The sequence below is a fragment of the Ictidomys tridecemlineatus genome, chromosome 8, assembly GCF_052094955.1.
Source record: "Ictidomys tridecemlineatus isolate mIctTri1 chromosome 8, mIctTri1.hap1, whole genome shotgun sequence".
Lineage (NCBI taxonomy): Eukaryota > Metazoa > Chordata > Mammalia > Rodentia > Sciuridae > Ictidomys > Ictidomys tridecemlineatus.
The window spans coordinates 79,812,213-79,830,660 of NC_135484.1; the positions used below are offsets into that span (position 1 = coordinate 79,812,213).

Here is an 18,448-nt window from a genome sequence, read left to right on the forward strand (position 1 = left end):
TTGGTTTTTTTTAAGGGATTCTAGTTGTCCTGTAAGAATACTTGTAACTTTTAACATTTTTTTAAGAGACCGTATTATAATGTTTCATCTATCCTATTAGGATGATACTTATACCCAGTAGCTTCTGTAGCATATTACATGTTATAACCATTACTTTTTTAAAAATTATTTTATTATTATTTACTAGTAGTTCTTTGTAGTTATCTCAGATGGATGGAGAGTGGTGCAGTAAGGAGGGCATTGACAGCATCAGTAAAAGGTAGAGTGAGCACCCTGGCACAGAATTCCTGATTCTAGATAGATTTATAGCAGTAATATTTACCTAAGATCATTTGTTCCTAATGTCTTATGAGTCCCATAATCCTGAATTCAGGAAATCCTGAATTTTCTGACTAAGCGCAGGAACTTATGCTGTTGTTCTGTTACTTCAAACTATTTTTATTTTTGTTAAAGTGATACATATCCATGTTAATAAATATAAATTATAAGAATTTTTTATTTTTAGTTTTTGTTACACCAGTATTTTAATAAAAGCGATGTAAACAAATACTGCCTCCTTCCTTTCAGCCAAAATCTTCAAGGAATAGAAGATAAGATCACAAAAATGAAAGTAACTATGGTTGCTTGGGATCGACATGACAATACAGTTATAACTGCAGTTAATAATATGACTCTGAAAGTTTGGAATTCTTACACTGGTCAACTTATCCATGTCCTGATGGTGAGAAAATGGACTTTCTTTAAATTTTGGTATGACTAAAGCTGACTGTAGATTGTAGTTTTTATTAAAACATAAAATATTTTATGTTAGTTAAAATCTCTAGTTATGGCAGTAGGGTTTTGTGGGTCATTAGGAATAATTTAAAAATGCAGTTAAAACTGTTTAGTTTGGAAATACATTGTAGATTCCTTTTGTGTTTTGGTGTTTAGGAATATGTTAATAGTATTCTCATGTTTTACTTAATGATAGCAAAGCCCTATCCAGTATTATTAACTCATTTTCATTTTTATTTATAAACTGACAAATTTGACAAGTTTTGCCAATTTAATAATTCTTAAAATTCCATTTCTAGAAATGTTACTTTTGTCAGTGTTTCATTAAGCTTTTTTTTTCTATCTTTAATATTTATAATCTTTTGACACTTCGAAAATATTTCAGGGTCATGAAGATGAGGTATTTGTTCTTGAGCCACATCCATTTGATCCTAGAGTTCTCTTTTCTGCTGGTCATGACGGAAATGTGATAGTGTGGGATCTAGCAAGAGGAGTCAAAATTCGATCTTATTTCAATATGGTAATTATCAGTCTCTTGTTTTTATACCTGTTAAAGTTTGGGGGACTTTTTGACAAATGTACTCTGCATATTACAGAGGAAATCCATTTAAAAATTGGTTCATACATTGTTTTGACATTAAGTTTTCACCAATAAAGAATCATTTATTCTATACCTTAATTGGGATATTAAAATTAACTACACATACTACATTACCTATATAATATAATAAGTGGTTTAGTTTTACTAGATTTAGCAGTGAAATTCACAAATATAAAATGTAACATAGAAAAATGTTTAGAAAACCATGTGGATAAATTATTAACTAGTATTTGTTGTATTATTAAACTTTATTAGCTTTCTCTTAGAGCAACAAAATTTGATTCCAATACACTGATTTTAAAATTAAAGCCAAAGAATTATACAGGTCTTCTATCATGTTTTAATATACTAAATTTTTATTTGGGCTTATGACCTTTTCTCTCCACGTTTTGTTGCTTACATAGATTTTGGAATATTTGGTGGAGTATTTGAATTACAGTGGTTTAATTTATTACACTTAAAGCTTACTCTAAGCAGTGTTTCCCTTCCCTATGACCACTGTATGAAATATAACTCAAATACTGTTGTCAGTATAGATACATAGTTTAAAAGTCTAGTTTTTATGTATTAGGGATGCCTAAAGGAAAGAAAAAAAATGTTTTTACACTATCTCAGCATTTTTAAAAAGTGATAGAAACCTTAAATAATAGGTAAAACAATATGATAAATAGGTGGTCAGAATTCTTTAGCAAGAAATTATTTCACAGTAATAGTCATTTGTGAAATATGGTTTGTGAAAAAAATTGCATGAAAGTGATGTTTACTTGATTGATAATCAGTAAAATAACTTCTGTGTAGTCAATTAACGGAAGAAAAAGTAAAATTAGAAGTAAAATAACTTATATGTAGTCAATAAACAGAAGAAAAAGTAAATTATATTAGTGAAGAAATTAACTTTGGCAGACATTATGGCTATGCCTTAGTATTCATAAGGTAAGAAATAAGGGTTGTAAAATTATCATTTTACTGAAAAGATAGTATTGATTATTTGTTCTTAGTGATAGATGGATTTCCTTTGTGATTGCATAAGAGATTTTTTAAAAAAACAAATCCACAAATATGCTGGTACTGAATTTTTTTTTTCCTTTGTGGAACATATCTGTATTCAAGGAAATAGTCATTTCTCAGTTGATTTTTATAGCGTCAAAGGAAAGCAGTTAAGAGCTATACATGTATTAATTGCTTCATTTAGTAATTCAATTCAAAGAGCATTATTATACTGGTAGAGTGTGTGAAGAGAAAGTTCTCTCTTAAAATTGAATACTGCTTTCAGTTACAAAGGTGAATTTTCATCAGGTAAGTTGGTCACACATATATTCTACCTTTTCAACAGATATAAAAATTTCAACTCTTGAGATTTAAGTGATTGCTCTTAAGCCATTACGAATTAGTTATGCAACCAGAGGTCAGCCATAATATATGGTTTTAAGAAATTAAATAAGAAATCAGTATCTTAACTGCTTTAAGATTATTTATTGTTTAGGGTTTTAAATGATAAAATTATTTGATTCTTTCTAAGATAGAAAAATTTATAAGGGGCAATAGAAATAAATTTATGTACTAAGTAGAATTAGATAGTATCTACAGAATCTTCAAACTGTTAGAAAAACAAAACATAAAATAAAAAGATAAAAAGTGATATCCTGCATTTTAAAAAACAACAAAAAATTATACTTTATCTCACTAAAATAAAGGTATTCTCTTTAATATTTTGAATAGTTTCTAAAATGTTTCCACATTCTTTACTTCATTTGGGTCTCATGAAAGTTATATAAGTAGGGTAGATTTTATTATTTTTGGTTTTATAAATAAACTGTATGTTAAAGAGATGAAGTACTTTTTCTAAGTTTACCTAGGTCTCACAGTTATTACATGGGCACATGGAACTTATTCCCATGATTTTTGTCTGTTGGGAATGTCTCTTTAAGTCTAAATGTAGTCATGGTTAGGTTTTTTGGTTTTTTTTAAGCTGTTTTCAAAGTCACTACATAGCCAACTTCAATTTATACCCAGTTAGTGATCTATGTTGGGGTGGGGACATGAACAATTTTTAGAACTCTGTGTGGATCTTTGAGGTATTAAATGATTTTTTCCCCTATCTTTAATTTACATCAAGTAAGTGCCCAACTTCTTTTTGCTCTTCACTCCTTTTTTCATTTGATTGCTTGTTTATCTATGGGCAGATTAAACATAAAGCATCCAACACTGCTATTACAAATATAAGGAAAAATAATTTTAGGGAGGAACAGAAATTTGTGTTTATCATGAATTTTGAGCTGTGGCTACAGTTAGAGTTATTTCTCGTTATTAGCTAATCATTACATTTTGGAGTTAATAAAATACCATAAAACTTTGATTCCAAATTTTATCCCTGATGTTAAGTTTTACTTGTAATCACATACTCAATTTAGAACATATTTTTTGAGTACCATATGGAGGTTATAGTCGTTCTTCCTTGGAGGGTTTGAGAATGAATAATTTTCATAGAATGCTTCTTTTTTAGTCTATAAAATGTTGTGAAACTTTAGATGAAGCATTAAGTATATTTTATGGGAATGTTGAAATTGAAGCTTATAAAATAAATAAATTCATTTGGTGTATAGCATAAGAAAATAAAAAATGTAAGCTATAATTTTAAAAGAATGCAACTTTTAAACATAAATTTTGGTTTTTTATTAAGCATATTTTGAGAATACTGCTTTAGTATTACTGTTTTTTATAATTGAGTTTTCAATTTGAAATTTATATATTTTTATGAAACGTAAAAGAATTTATATGGCAAATCAATATTCTGGATTAATCAGCATTTTACAAATTTTTCTTACCTATTAGGAAAATTGAAATTCTGTTTTTGAAATCTTAGAAATAGAAAAAAATAAAATAAAACCAGAACTATATTTTAGAAAGATTTTTAAGTGAAAAGTTGAACTTTTAACGTCTAAGTTATAATAATTATGTTTTAATAAATTTTTAATGGTTATGAGATGTTAATATTTTAAATTGTATTGATAGGGATCGTTCAGGTAAATATTCTTTTTTCCCACATCAAGCCATGACTTATACTTTAAAAATTAAAAGATAGGAAGTTGAGAATTCAGATAAACATATTTAGCTCTTTTTATGCTTTAACAGTTTCCTAGTTTACTTTGTTTCAAAATCTTATAAATGGATTTTCAGTTTGCTAGTAGTTTTCTTCAGAAAACGAATGGGATTATTTTCTTATTTGTATTGCTAGCATTCCTCTTCATAGAGGATCTGAATGATAAAAGCAGTTGGGAGGTGGGTTATTTTTATTACTAATAAGACATATATGACAAATGAGATGATGTTTGTAAAAAAGGCTAATACAGGACATGAAATTTAATAGTTAATACGTGTTCCTTGTATTCCTCCTCTCTTTCACCGTCTCATCTTTAATTAAAAATAATCTCGAACTTGTAAAAGCCCCCCTCTCTCCCCCTCCCCCTACTTCTTATCACTCTTTCTCTGTTTCTGTCTCTTTTTCTTTCCCTGCTCCTCATCTCTTTTTCTGTTTCTTTCTTTCACTGAACCAGGAAAATAATAATAATAACTAAAGAGAATGTCCTAGGGAAAATGGACAACTTCATTCCTGTTTTAAAAAAACACATGAATTCTGGGCCTCAAGTTTTTCTTATTTAAATTCTTTTAAAAAATTAAAAAAAAACTAGCATCAGTTATTCATTCATGTTTTAGCTGAAAAGTCTTTGTATAACTTGAGAAGTCAGGGGAAAATAGTATATATTTGCATATTTTATTGAAGCCCATAGTGTATATTAAGAATATTCTAAACTATTTGGGTTAAGTTTAGCAAGCCCACATTTTGACAAGAGGTAGACATTAGTATAGGTTTGTTTTGATCAGAGTTATTCTAAGCTCTAAAGGCTTCAAACTCCAATTAAATACTAAGAGGCAGAGAAATTATTCCCAGAAATAACTTGAAAGTGTGTGTAAAGTCTCTGGACTGAACTTGATGACCTTGTATTATTGTTATTCCCTGAAAAGAAGTAGGCACATTTAGAAGTTTACTAAAATCGTACATGTTCCTCAAAACAAAGTTGTTTTAGTTGTTTTTGGCCTTTATTTCCTCCCTTAAATTACCACACAGTACAACTAAGATTTAACAGCAAATTCAGTTGAATCCATGTTAATTTGAAAAGATATGAAAGACCTTCTGTTTCTTAATATTCAACTATTTGAATACTAGATAGTAAATAAATAAAAGATGTTTGGAATGAGATTTATAGACTCATGTTAGTAACTTTTCTCACGTCTTTGGCACCTTTGCTTTCTCTCTTGCTGTTTCTTTTCTCTGTAGTCCTAGCTATATCTGATTCTTTCTCCATATCTTTCTCTTTCTGTCATGTTTTTCAAGTAGTTGTTGCCTCCTGTCTGGTTTTAATTTTAATTGAAGAGTATAATATGTCTCTTGTGAGAAAGCGGTTTTATTGAATTTGATTTTTGCTTTACTTTTATTGTTTCATGGGTAAATTCCAAATAACAATTTTTATTTAATTAAAGTTTTCCTTATTTTTATAATTGTTCTCTTAACTTTTCTTTTACTTAAGAGATTAAAAAAAAAATGTTCCTGTGTCCACTAATCCAGAACAATATATTTCTCCTTGCAACGTTCCAAATGAGCAGAGGCTGCCAATCTACCACTCAGAATTTTTACACATGCATAATTCTTCTGACATTAACATGTTCTCAGTGTTACCCATACTTTAGTTTTAGACAATCACAGCAGCATATATCTAGGAAAGAAAGAAAAAGAAACTCAAAATAGGTATAGGTTATATTGTGGTATTATTTGTGAATAAAAATTTCAAGTCAGTTTATCTTCTTTCTCTCATTTGTCATTATCTGATAAGATAGTACTATATCTATATCCTGTGTATTTAAAAGGACTCTGAAAGCTTCTGGTCCTATTTTCATCTTGTCTGGCTAAGGAATTATCTTTAGTCTTCTGATCAAAAAGTTAGGTAATGACACTTTCTGTTTTCTGGGGTTCTTTAGATTCTCTTTTGTCTGTTTCTTGATACCAAAAACATTTAAGATTTGTTGCCATGAGTGTTTGTCTTTACATCTTGTCATACTGTATTTTATTGATAAATTACTTGGATGTAGCATTTCTTGGTCATACTCTGACCCATTATCACAAGAGTGTTTTGAGATTTGATAGTTACTAAACAATGGGAAAGTATGTCAAATTATATAGAATGTCAACATGCAGGTGAAGACATTTTGACTAGCATGTATTTGAGTTCTTACTATGTGTTAAGCACAAAATATGTGGTCCACAAAGAAGAGAAACATGTTGCTGTTTTCAGTCAGTTAATAGGTTGGATAGATGAAACATACCTGAAATATTAAATAATTTCAAATGATAGCATGACAAATGAGAATAGACAATTGCTGTATTTAAAGGTGTAAGAATCAGTTCAAGATAGATGGTCAGAGAAAGCCTTATTAAAAAGGAAGAATTATGTTGGGCACAGTGGTGCATACCAGTAATCCCAGCACTCAGGAGGCTGAGGCAGGAGGAATGCAAGTTCAAGGCCAGACTCAGCAACTGTGAGGCCCTAAACAACTTAATGAAACCCTGTCTCAAAAAATAAAAAGGACTGGAGATGTAGTTAAGTGATAAATTGCCCCTGGGTTAAATTCCCAGTAACACCTCCTCAAATAAAAAAAAAATTAAAAGAATTAGAACTGTGTCTTGAAAGGTAAAAAGCACGTTGTCAGTAACAAAGAGAATGTGTTTTTATAAGTAGGAAGAACATTATAAACATCAAGGTGCATGTTAAAATATGTATGAAAAGTAATTTCGCTAGGTAATTTGAAACAGATTTTGGAAGTAATGGATGATAAGGTGAAAAACATAAATTGAGGTGGGTTTTTAATCGCCTCAAATAAGGAATAGTGAACAGTGTGGTGGTTTTAGTAAGTTATAGGATATTACATAAACTAAGAGAATAATAGTTGGGTTGCTAGTCATAGCATCTCAGATATGAAATTCAGTGTGGATGTGAGGAGAACTACTTTCATCAGTAAAGGATGAAGAATTATATGGGCAAGTAGTGGGAAATTTTTGAAGGGGGAAAAACTGTAAGTTTTGGTATTTTGGGTCTGGTACAAGACTGATCACAAAGTTAGGTAATGACAGTTTCTGAACGGTAACAAGGAGAAAAGATTTAATAAATGTTTTCAAAATTGTATACTTGGGGGACCTTGATAACAAATGTATTTTTAATGGAAATATTAAAACATTGAGGAAGAATTCATTTGGGGGTGTGTGGTTAATGGGGATTGAACTAAAGGACACTTTGCCACTGAGCTACATATCCAGCCTTTTTATTTTTTATTTTGAGACAGGGTCTTCCTAAGTTGCTGAGGCAGGCTTTGAACTTATCTTCTTTCCTAAGCCTCCTGAGTCACTGGAATTATGGGTGCATGCCAGTATGCCCAACAAGAATTGATTATTTTATTAGTTCATTTCTAGTATATGTTTATTATGTTGAGCTGCCTATATGAAAATGGCCAGCCAGCAGTTGGAGACAAATTAGAGGGGCTAGGAATAAAGAGAAAGAAATGTTGAAGTGTTCTCATGTTAAATGGTTTTTCCTTCTTTATGAAATTGGGATAGCTTAGATGGTTTAGAACTAAACTGAAAAATATAATTACTTAGTAGATAAGAGATAAACAACCAGAAGGAATAGGTTGGGAAGACACCTTGTTATATTGTGCTAGAGACATGAAAGGAGAGTAGATTTCAAGGAGACTTGGTGAATATAATATCGCTCATCTTATCTTCAGTATCAGATTATAGATAAACTAAATGGGATTAAATTTGAAGATGAATTGTTTTTATAATATTTTTCTTTTGACAACAATCTAGAGCTAATCTACTTATCTTTTTAAAAAAATCAAACCAGGCATATAGCATTTTAAAAATTTCTTTATCTTGATACCATTAGTTTTAAATAGCTGTCCTTAGTTATGTAATAACATTATCATAAAGAATTTTCAATACTAAGTTTATTTAACTAAATTCTCTACACATAAAGAAGAACTTCTAAGGACAATTCTTAGTATAAATTCCACTACTTAGCTATTTGACTCTTGGTATATGAATCTATCAGAAAATTATTAGAGTATATTAAAAGGTGTACAATTTTAAATTTTGAAATGTTTTCTAGATAAGATGTTTTCCTCTAATTAATGTTATATATATATTTTAAATGCACAAAACAAGAACAGTGATCATGGTCATAGAATTAAAATAATTCCTTAATGGTGTAATTCTGCCTAAGCCCATATTTTTAAAATTTCCTGTTTTATGTTGAGGCCCTCAAGAAGTACATACTTCTTAATGCTCAGATCTGTTTATCTGTGTATTTCTAATGATTTAAATAATTAAGACCCTGTCACTTTAGCATGAATTGACATGTGTACTTCATTTCCACATTTGTTCAGTTCTTCCAATAAGTCTTCCTTAATATCAAATAGTAGTGCATTAGAAAGGAATCTATAATGATCACTTAAATATTCTCCATCATTCCATGGACATATGAGATGTTTTTGCCCACTATTGGTGAACAGATCTCTTTGGTCTTAGACCTCATTTCTCTGTCTCCATTAATCATTGATCTTTATGCTTCACATAAATTATATTAGAAGTTGTACATTCTTTCTTAAGTACAGTAATTTTGTCATCAGCAAAACTTTCATCTCAGAAATTTTTATATTGAATTTTTTAAAGTTCAGTATGAATAAATCTCCAGACTTTCTAACAAAGGTTATACTACTCATTTCTTGTTAATATTTCTATAATTCTTCAGTCTAATAATTTTCTAGTAGGGAAATAATTATTTTAATATGTAGTCCTCTCATCTTCTGCTTTTAAAAATATATATATATATATATAAATTACCAAGCATATTTTTTTATTTCTTTTAATTCCCCTTTTCAATTTTTGCAGTTCTTGGCAAATACTATTTCATGGCTTATTTCAGCTATTTCTTGATATTATTTAATGTATATGAGTTTCTTACATTATGTGGTCTTTATTTTTATAGGCCCTGGGTAATGTATAATGAGTATTCTTCATTTTATTTCAACAGTAATTTATTTAAAACTCATTTGGAAATTTGTCATTATTTTCTGTTTTGTTGGAATTATTTTGCTATAGCAATGCAGGAAGTACTAGTATAAGCTATATATAATATTAAATTTTATGTTGACACATTATTTTGTTAGGCAGTACATTTACTTTTCTGATAGATCCATATTCCTTTCATATGAATAGAGAAGGTATTTTTCTTTTGATTTGTGAAGGTTTGCCTCATTGTTTTCTATTTATGTATATATATATTCAAATAGTGCTTTTATGATTAAATTTTTCCTTTGAGAATTCTTACTCATAAATACTTGACAGTGGTTTTAAAAGATCAAATTTTTTTCAGAGACAAATGTTTGACTTTCTTATGTGACTTTTAAATCATAGTACACATCAAAAGGGTAGATTTTTAGTTATATAGGGAAAATAAAATATTTGTCTCCTTTGCATCATCAAGTATTTGGAAAGTCTAATCTGCCGTCTATAAGTAGGGGCGTTCATTATGCAAGGAGCCTTTACTGAAGATAAACTTGGTTTTTTTAATTAATGTTTTTAGGTACCTTTTCTAATTTGTTCATGAATAAAGTATTTTCTTATAATGCCTTCTTTAATGAATAGTCATTAATTCAAATAATGTAGTTTACCTTTTTTTCTTACATAAAAGTCACTATAGAGGTAAACAGATGCCTGGCATTAAAAAAAATAGTTCTAGCCTGCTATGTTCAAAATGGAATGTGATATATAGGATGCTCAGTGATCTTAAAGATGACTATTATTTTTTTTTGCGTTTTTAGACTTTTATAAATTCCATCTCTCCCAAAGTATTCTTGTAGAGATCTGTTAACAATACATGTGACAATATTGATAGCATGGATAAAGAGTTGATTAGGCCCACCTACTCCCTCTAAAAAGAAAAATATATAGCAAAACAGCTTAAATATCACAGGAAGCGTATCATGCTTATGAAAATCTATTAGATTTCCTTTGGCATTGCTGACTTGGACTACTTTCAAATCTTTTTCTTTCTACTATGGTATACTTGTAAACCTAGTCTTGTAATAGTATTGTCATTTTGGAAGCATTTACTAGAGTGGATTTATAAAGTAGTTGTTTTTTTGTTTTGTCTCTTGTTTTTGTGAAATTTTGAGTGGACTAAAATCACGTAACAACATACAGCTAAGGGAGTTTCTATAATTTTGAGTTTTTGATGTAAAATTCTATTTAGACATAAACTTTGTCCATGTAGTTATTTAAAACAGTCCATGTAACTTTAAAAGAAAATCTTGTCTAGAAAAACATTGAAAAGTGAAAATTTGAATCCTGATATTTCTACTTACAGTCTGTCTTTTTTGGCAAATGCTATTTGGCTACTAATGCCCTTACATTAATCAGGAGAAATTGTTCTTTTCCTCCTTGTTTATGAATTGTTTTAAAGTAGACTTATAATCAGTTACCTTCCTCTGTTATCTTTTCATTCTCTAATTTTCTTCATATCCAATAAATAAATCTATTCACTTATGGTTCATTTTATTTTTGTTATGGTAAGTTTTTATGTGCATTATACATTAGACAAGTTTATTAGCTTTCTTGTATATGTTTATATTTTAAGGAAAGTTATTCATTCTTTTCCATTGTCACCATCCAAAACAACATTAATAAGAACTATTGTATACATTTCTTCTTTTTCAGTAAGTGAAAAGAAAAGTTAGTTGTCTTTTGAGGCAATTCCTGTTTGCAGTATTAACTTCTTAGGCAGGGCCCTTCTTTTCATAGTGATATTTCATCTTTTGACCAAAGTACAAACTTTCCTTGAGAAACAACTGTTCTTCTTCTGAATTTTAACTCACTTGTGTATTTGATGAACTGTGCATCCATTCTTATGCCAGATTTTTAACTAAAGCAATAAAGTTACTCTTTCCAAGTATTTCGTGGGATATTACTAATAATACTCAATTTGTTCTAGATCAGTGGATACCGGAACAGAAAGGAGGTATTTCTTACCTGATAATGTGTATGTGTTCCGATTCTGCTAATCCAGAAATCCAATTTGCATTTGTTGAAAATCATCTGTAGTTAGGGAGTCAACTCCCTATTTCAGTTGTTTCTGAAATTCAGTCCCTAGATGTGCTTTAGATAGGGTAGAATTTTTACCTCTTTCAGAACACTGCTAAAGAAGTTTTCAACTGGAACATAGTCTGAAGAAGCACTGAGAGCAAAAAATTCAGAGTGGTGATTGGCCACCTCTGTTTGATTGACAGGTTGCAGGGAGAAATCCATTCGTTCTGGATTAATGGAACTGGAAAACAGAAAACAGTTATCAGGTAAAAAAAACCTTTTCTTTAACCTTTGAAATTCACCATTTGAAAAATGAGTCAGACCACCAGGGAATTTATTACCAAAAAAATGAATTTTGTAAGCAGTGATCTCTGTCTCCTAATTCCAAGAGTTATCAAAAAATCGGTACAGTTACTACATTTTGTCAGCCTTTGCAGAAAGGGCATGAATGGATGGAAATAGATGAAATGTATGGCTTATTACATTTTAAGTCTGGATTAAAAACGTGAAGCAGACTTCGATGGGTGGGGGAGATTGGTGTTCTTTTATTTCCTGAATTGTGTATGGTCTGTGGATAAATAGGGTTCTTTGTTTTTCAGGGGTGTTAATCTGGCACTTTTCATGAATATTCACCAATTTTATTGTACTGTGCTTGTGCTTAATCTTCACTTCATTAGGATATATACTTATACATCTTTTATCATAAAATTCTAATTTTTTAGTGGGAATTTTCTGATTGTTGGTTAAATATATTTCAGATTGAAGGCCAAGGACATGGTGCAGTATTTGACTGCAAATGCTCTCCTGATGGTCAGCATTTTGCATGCACAGACTCTCACGGACATCTTTTAATTTTTGGCTTTGGGTCCAGTAGCAAATATGACAAGGTAGAGTATAATAAATATACATCATTTCCTTACTTGTTTTTCATCCATGGGTGATTAGGAGTTGTATTGTTTTGAAGTGGGTGAAATCAACATTTTTTAAGTCAATAACCATATTTTAATTAGTCTGGTAATTTGTGTTTTAGAAAGGAAGGTGAAGATAGTTCTTAAAATATTACTGTTCTGTAATTAGGTAATGAGTCTGTTAGAGCAAACTAGATTTGAGTCTTTAAGACCAAACTATATATGAGTTCTTAACTTGGCATATCTTAACTGGAAATGAAAGATACTGTCCTTGGAGAGGCTCTTTGAAATTATGTAAAATGTTTTATTTATGTAAATAATATACATTTTACCTAGGATATGAATTTTAACTTTCTTATGATTCTCTAAAAATTTATGACCCACTTATAGTAACTAATGTTTCTTGTTTTATTTTTACCAAAGATCTTGTCTTTAAAGTTAATGGGCAAAAGAATTAATTAATTATTTGTTGTGGAGTTGTATAAAAGGTTAAAGAACAGCAAAATTTTAATTTGACATTACAAATTAACCAACCAATAAAGTTTTGATATCAGATGTATCAGGGCTGAGTGCATATTAATTTTATATTACCACAAAAATTTTAGGGAAAATGCTCACTCTTAGAATATCTTGTTATGTTAATTTTTATATTAATATTATAGAAACCGTAGGGCTGAGGGTGTAGCTCAGTGGTAGAGTATGCACTTAGCTTTCATGGGACCCTGCATTCAATTCCTAGCACCCTAATAAGTAAATAAACCATGCTTACTATATGCCTAAGGAATTAAGATATGGTAGCTCTCTGAATTGTATGGTTCATGCCTAGATTTGAGTTTACTATTACGTTTAAAATTGAATAACTTACTTTTAAAGTTAGCTCTTTTTTTAAAAAAAATTAATTTGTTATATATGACAACAGAATGCATTGCAATTAATATTACACATATAGAGCACAATTTTTCATAACTCTGGTTGTACACAAAGTAGAGTTACATCCTTCGTGTCTTTTTATGTGTACTTAGGGTAATGCTTATTACCATCGCATTCCACTGTCTTTCCTACCCCTGTGCTCTTTGATATATACAACTCTCTACCTGTTCCAGAGAAAGCAACTGCTTTTCTGATCCTAAAATTTAATGTGAAAAATACAAAGTTTGCCTACAATTAATTCAAGAAAAGAAATTTTTTTAATTGGGCCAAGGCCTCACATGTGGGTGCTTAGCAGGCACTCCACATCTGAGCTACATCTCCAGATCCAGAAAATGCCTTTAAATTGTTGCTTATTGCCATAATTTGTATTAAAATGTTTCTCATTAGAAATCTTGTAAATCTTTGTAATACTAAATTTTAATTTTTCCAGTCTTTTTTGAACCTTTTTTACAGATAGCAGATCAGATGTTCTTTCATAGTGATTATCGGCCTCTTATCCGTGATGCCAACAATTTTGTATTAGATGAACAGACTCAGCAGGCACCCCATCTCATGCCTCCACCATTTTTGGTTGATGTTGATGGTAACCCTCATCCATCAAGATATCAAAGATTAGTTCCTGGTCGTGAAAACTGTAGAGAGGAGCAGCTCATCCCGCAGATGGGGGTCACTTCCTCAGGTAAGTGCTTATTTTCAGAGACAGCCAATTTTGGTTTTTTTCCATTGAAATATTTAAAAATTTCTCATTGAGTAAAACTTTGTTTTCAGGAAATGAAAAGTAAAAGTGGAGTTTTATAAGTTTTTTGAATAATGCATAAGAATTATTAGATAATTAAAATGGAGATTTATGGCAATAATTTTGGTTTATGTGTACTTATGTCTTCTGAAGACTAATAGACTTGTCTCTGTATTTGCTGTGTGATGAATCAATTCAATTATTTTATTCATTAAGCAGCACTTATTGAGAATCTCCTCTGTTCCTGACCTGCTAAGCCTTGGATATTCAGTAGGAAATTAAACAAATATGATCAGTGGTGTCATAGAATGGGTTAGATAGATGAGTAAGCATAATTATAAACAAAGGCATAGTGAAAAATTGTGATTGATATTATTGAAGGGACTAAAAGTATGTGAGAGAAGCTATAACTAGGTTGCCTATTCACAATGATGAGTATTTTAAGAAGTGGTGAACTTTTAAACAATTAGGAGAAGTAACATAGGGTTGAAGAGTGTTGAGCTATTTCAGGGAAGTAATAGAGTGTAAAAGTCAAATTGAATGGGAGTTAAAATAATGGAGATAAGATCTACAGACTCCTCCTTATTTGACAAGTATAGCACTGATTTTTATTAAGTGAAAATAATGGAGAAGCTCTATAAATATTGAGCCAGTCATATCATTATGCATTGTTCTATTTTAAACTAGAACAATTTTGTGAAATGATTTTGTTTTAGACTAACATAATGGACAAAATCTCCAAGTGGATTTTGTGATGAGTAAATAATGAATTTACATTTTGTAAGCACAGTAAAATCACTCCCATTGCAATGTTGCAAACCCATCTTATTTTTTGGTAAAGGATTGGTTATGAAATTGTATGGAAGATGGATATAATGGATAGAAAGGGCTGCTCTTGGAATGACACATGCATGCCCACTTAGAATGGAGTGTAAGGAAACACATTAAAAGTATTGCCCTTGCTACCACTTGTACAGAGGAGTGTAGACTTGATATCCTAAGTATGTGAAAGTCATGTGTCTCAGCATATGGATACTGCATAAACTCAAAAGAATTGAGAACAGCTAGTATTTGTCTAAGCAGATCTTCAGATTACAGAAGTCTCACTATTAGAGAAATATTGGTTATTGGACTGAAATCAGAAGAATGCCTTCAGTTTGTGGTACTGCAGTGGGCAAGAGTCAAATTTTGCTCAGGTCTCAAAATAGGTATGTGGGCTGGGATTTCAGACACAGGGAAATAAAGAAAGGACTCATTTATTATTAAAATATCAGTGCACTTTAATTATCATTGCTTTCTTTTTCTCCATTTAATAGTATATAAAAAACTTTTATATATAATATTTAATCCTTCTATCTATAGTATTTTGATCCTTAAAGTTGACAAAATGAAGTTTAACAGTATTGTGTCATGGAATCACAGAGTAATAACCTTACCTCTGCTTCTTGGCTCATTGTTCTTTCTTTCACACCAAGGTATTCTTAGTGTATAAAGCAGATATGAGCTCAAAAATGAAAGAGAAACTAGTTTTTAATAGTGGATCACAGAAGAATCTTTAGCAATAATTATGGCTTTATACTGAATCACAAAATTTTTCAATGTTCTGATTTACAAAATTCAGAGTAAAAAAAATCTTTACTATCATTATTTTGGATTTCTTAAGTATAAAAATGGAACAAAAGAAAATTTTTATTCAGAAATTCTGTAGCATCATTATGAACTATATTTATATTTGCAAATCTAGATCAATAATAATTTTTGATTGAAATATAGATAAAAGTTAATCTTGGCTATTATAATAAATTAATTCGAATGCAATTTTGTTGCATTGACACTGGATAGCACACTTTTTATGTTTCCTCAGTTGTAAATTTGATCTATGCCCAATTACTCATCAATATTCAAACATGACTTGTTTTCCCAACAGCAAATCAGGAAAGCACATGTGGATATTTCAGCTTTGCCTCTGAGCTTTTACAATTTTCTAACCTTGTGATGTGGATAATTTTATTTTATTGAATTATAGTTTTCTCCTGTAAAATGAAATAGCAGGTCTGGGGTTATGGCTCAGTGGCAGTGTGCTTGCCTTGCACATGTGAGGCACTCAGTTCAATCCTTAGCACCACATAAAAATAAGTAAACAAAGATATTGTGTCTGTATAACTAACAAAAAAATTTTAGAAAATGAAATATTATATGCTTAGTACATGTAATTTTTCTTTCCTTGTACCTTTCTTACCCCACTACATTTAAAATATTCTTTTGTCTTCCCAATTTAAGCCCAATCTAAAATTCTGCTGCAATTAGTTTATATGCCTGCACATCGAATATTAACTGTTCCTTTCTTTACTCCAATGGCATTTTCATATGTCTTACATTCTTATATTTTATTCAGCATCATCAAAATTTATATATATATATATATATAGCATTGTATTATTTTTAGAAATATTAAGATTCTTAAAGACAGTACACGTTTTTAAGGAACTAACTATTGCCCAAGCTTTTCTTTATGTTACATACTGGGCTGATTACTAAGATATGTATAGATTGGTATGAAATTGAAAGAGGTTTGCAGCTAATTCTATCAAGAGGTATTTTGGGAAGATTTTGTGGAGTAAATATGAAGGTTACTTTTTAGTTGGTGCTTGAAGGAGGAGTTAGATTTTGTTATGTTTATTCTTAACAGTGGAAATTCTGTGGTCAAGTAGTATTTTCTTTTAGGAAGATAGAAGTGTCAGGTGGTCCTCTGTGATTATTATGGGTAAAAGTTGATGCTAGAAAAGTAGGATGAATCAAAATACACAGAATTCTTTTGGGTCTTAGAGCCTTTGGACTTGTTGCGTACTATCAGGAGTGAACTTTTTCTACCTTTGCACATGGCTAATTCAAGTCTCAGTTAAAGCATTAACTTCTTAAAAACAACTTCTGTAAGTTCCAACTTGACACAGATATTACCCATCTCTCCCCATACCCACCCTTTCTTAAGAATCTTATCACCCTCTTTATTTTAACATCTTTCACAATGTGTATTTATCTGTAGATATATTACTTACTTTCCACATCTGGATGTTAGCTCCTGCAAGGTGGGGATCTTGACATCTCTTATTCACCACTGTATCCCCAGTACTTACCATAGTTACTAGCACAGAGTAGACAGTCAAAAATTTGTTGCATAAATGAAGCAGTAAAGTTCTTTTGAGAACATAGGTAATGAGATCTTTTTTTTTTTTAAGAAACTGTGCTCTAAATAGAAATTTTACTTTTGCCACTTCCTTGGTGTATGAGTTTTAATAATTATTTTAGTTTTTGTTTGTTATCTTTAACGTAGAATTAATGATACATACTTGATTAAATTAACAATTATGAGTGCCTGGATCTTGGTAAATACATAGTAAAAGCAGTTATACTCACTCTAATCATTACCTTTAATGGACTAATATGGGGGTATGTATGTGTGCATGCATCTCTCACACACGCTTTCTCTTGCTGTCTCACTTTTTTCTTTCTTTCTTTGCTTTACTCTTAGCATTTATAGTTGTTAATTTTAGGTCTATTAACCAAACAAAATTTACATTTAATTATAGATTCCAAGGTTGATGAGTAAAATGGTTTGAAGAGTTTCTGAAATATTCTTAATATCTTTGTACTTATTTTATAGGATTAAACCAAGTTTTAAGTCAGCAAGCAAACCAGGAAATCAGTCCCCTGGATAGCATGATTCAAAGACTACAACAAGAACAAGACCTCAGACGTTCTGGTGAAGCAGGTATTGGTAACACCAGTCGCTTAAGTAGAGGTAAGCAAAAGTTCTATTTTAAGTGAAATATTTTAAATTCTGAAATATGTTACATCCATAAAATGAAATATTGGGCTGTCAAATGATCATGTAGTTTAATGTCCTGAAAATGTTCATAATATGAAGCTTTAAATTATAGATACTGATTTTTTTTACTGTGTGTATTTTTTCAAGTTTTCTGTAATAAAACATTAGAAATGAGTGGTATTTTGGGGCCGGGGGAGCAATGGTTTGGATTAAACACTTAGTCTTGCACATGCTGGGCAAGTGCCTTATTACTGAGCTATATTCCCAGCCACATTTTCAATAGCTCATCACCCTTATTGTTGCTTTTTATAAAACTTGAAAAAGCCAAAACAAATTACTGAACCATAAATGTCCTTCAGTTTGATTTTGCTTATTATGAAGTAATGATTTTTACTTATAGTGCTTGGGTCTTAACAGTTCATACTTAAGATTCATTGAATTAACAACTGAATAACCATAACCATATTTTGTTTTTATTAAC

General features: G+C 30.3%; 1 protein-coding gene across 2 annotated transcripts in view; it reads left to right on the forward strand.

Annotated features, from left to right (window-relative positions):
• Nucleotides 1-18,448, forward strand: part of Phip (PHIP subunit of CUL4-Ring ligase complex) — a 122,397-nt gene that overhangs the window by 57,276 nt on the left and 46,673 nt on the right. For both annotated transcript variants that reach the window (XM_078019701.1, XM_078019700.1), the window contains exons 14-18: nt 568-721; nt 1,160-1,294; nt 12,326-12,454; nt 13,859-14,084; nt 17,803-17,940. In XM_078019701.1, coding sequence (XP_077875827.1) covers nt 568-721; nt 1,160-1,294; nt 12,326-12,454; nt 13,859-14,084; nt 17,803-17,940 — 782 coding nt within the window. The remainder of the gene's footprint in view (nt 1-567; nt 722-1,159; nt 1,295-12,325; nt 12,455-13,858; nt 14,085-17,802; nt 17,941-18,448) is intronic.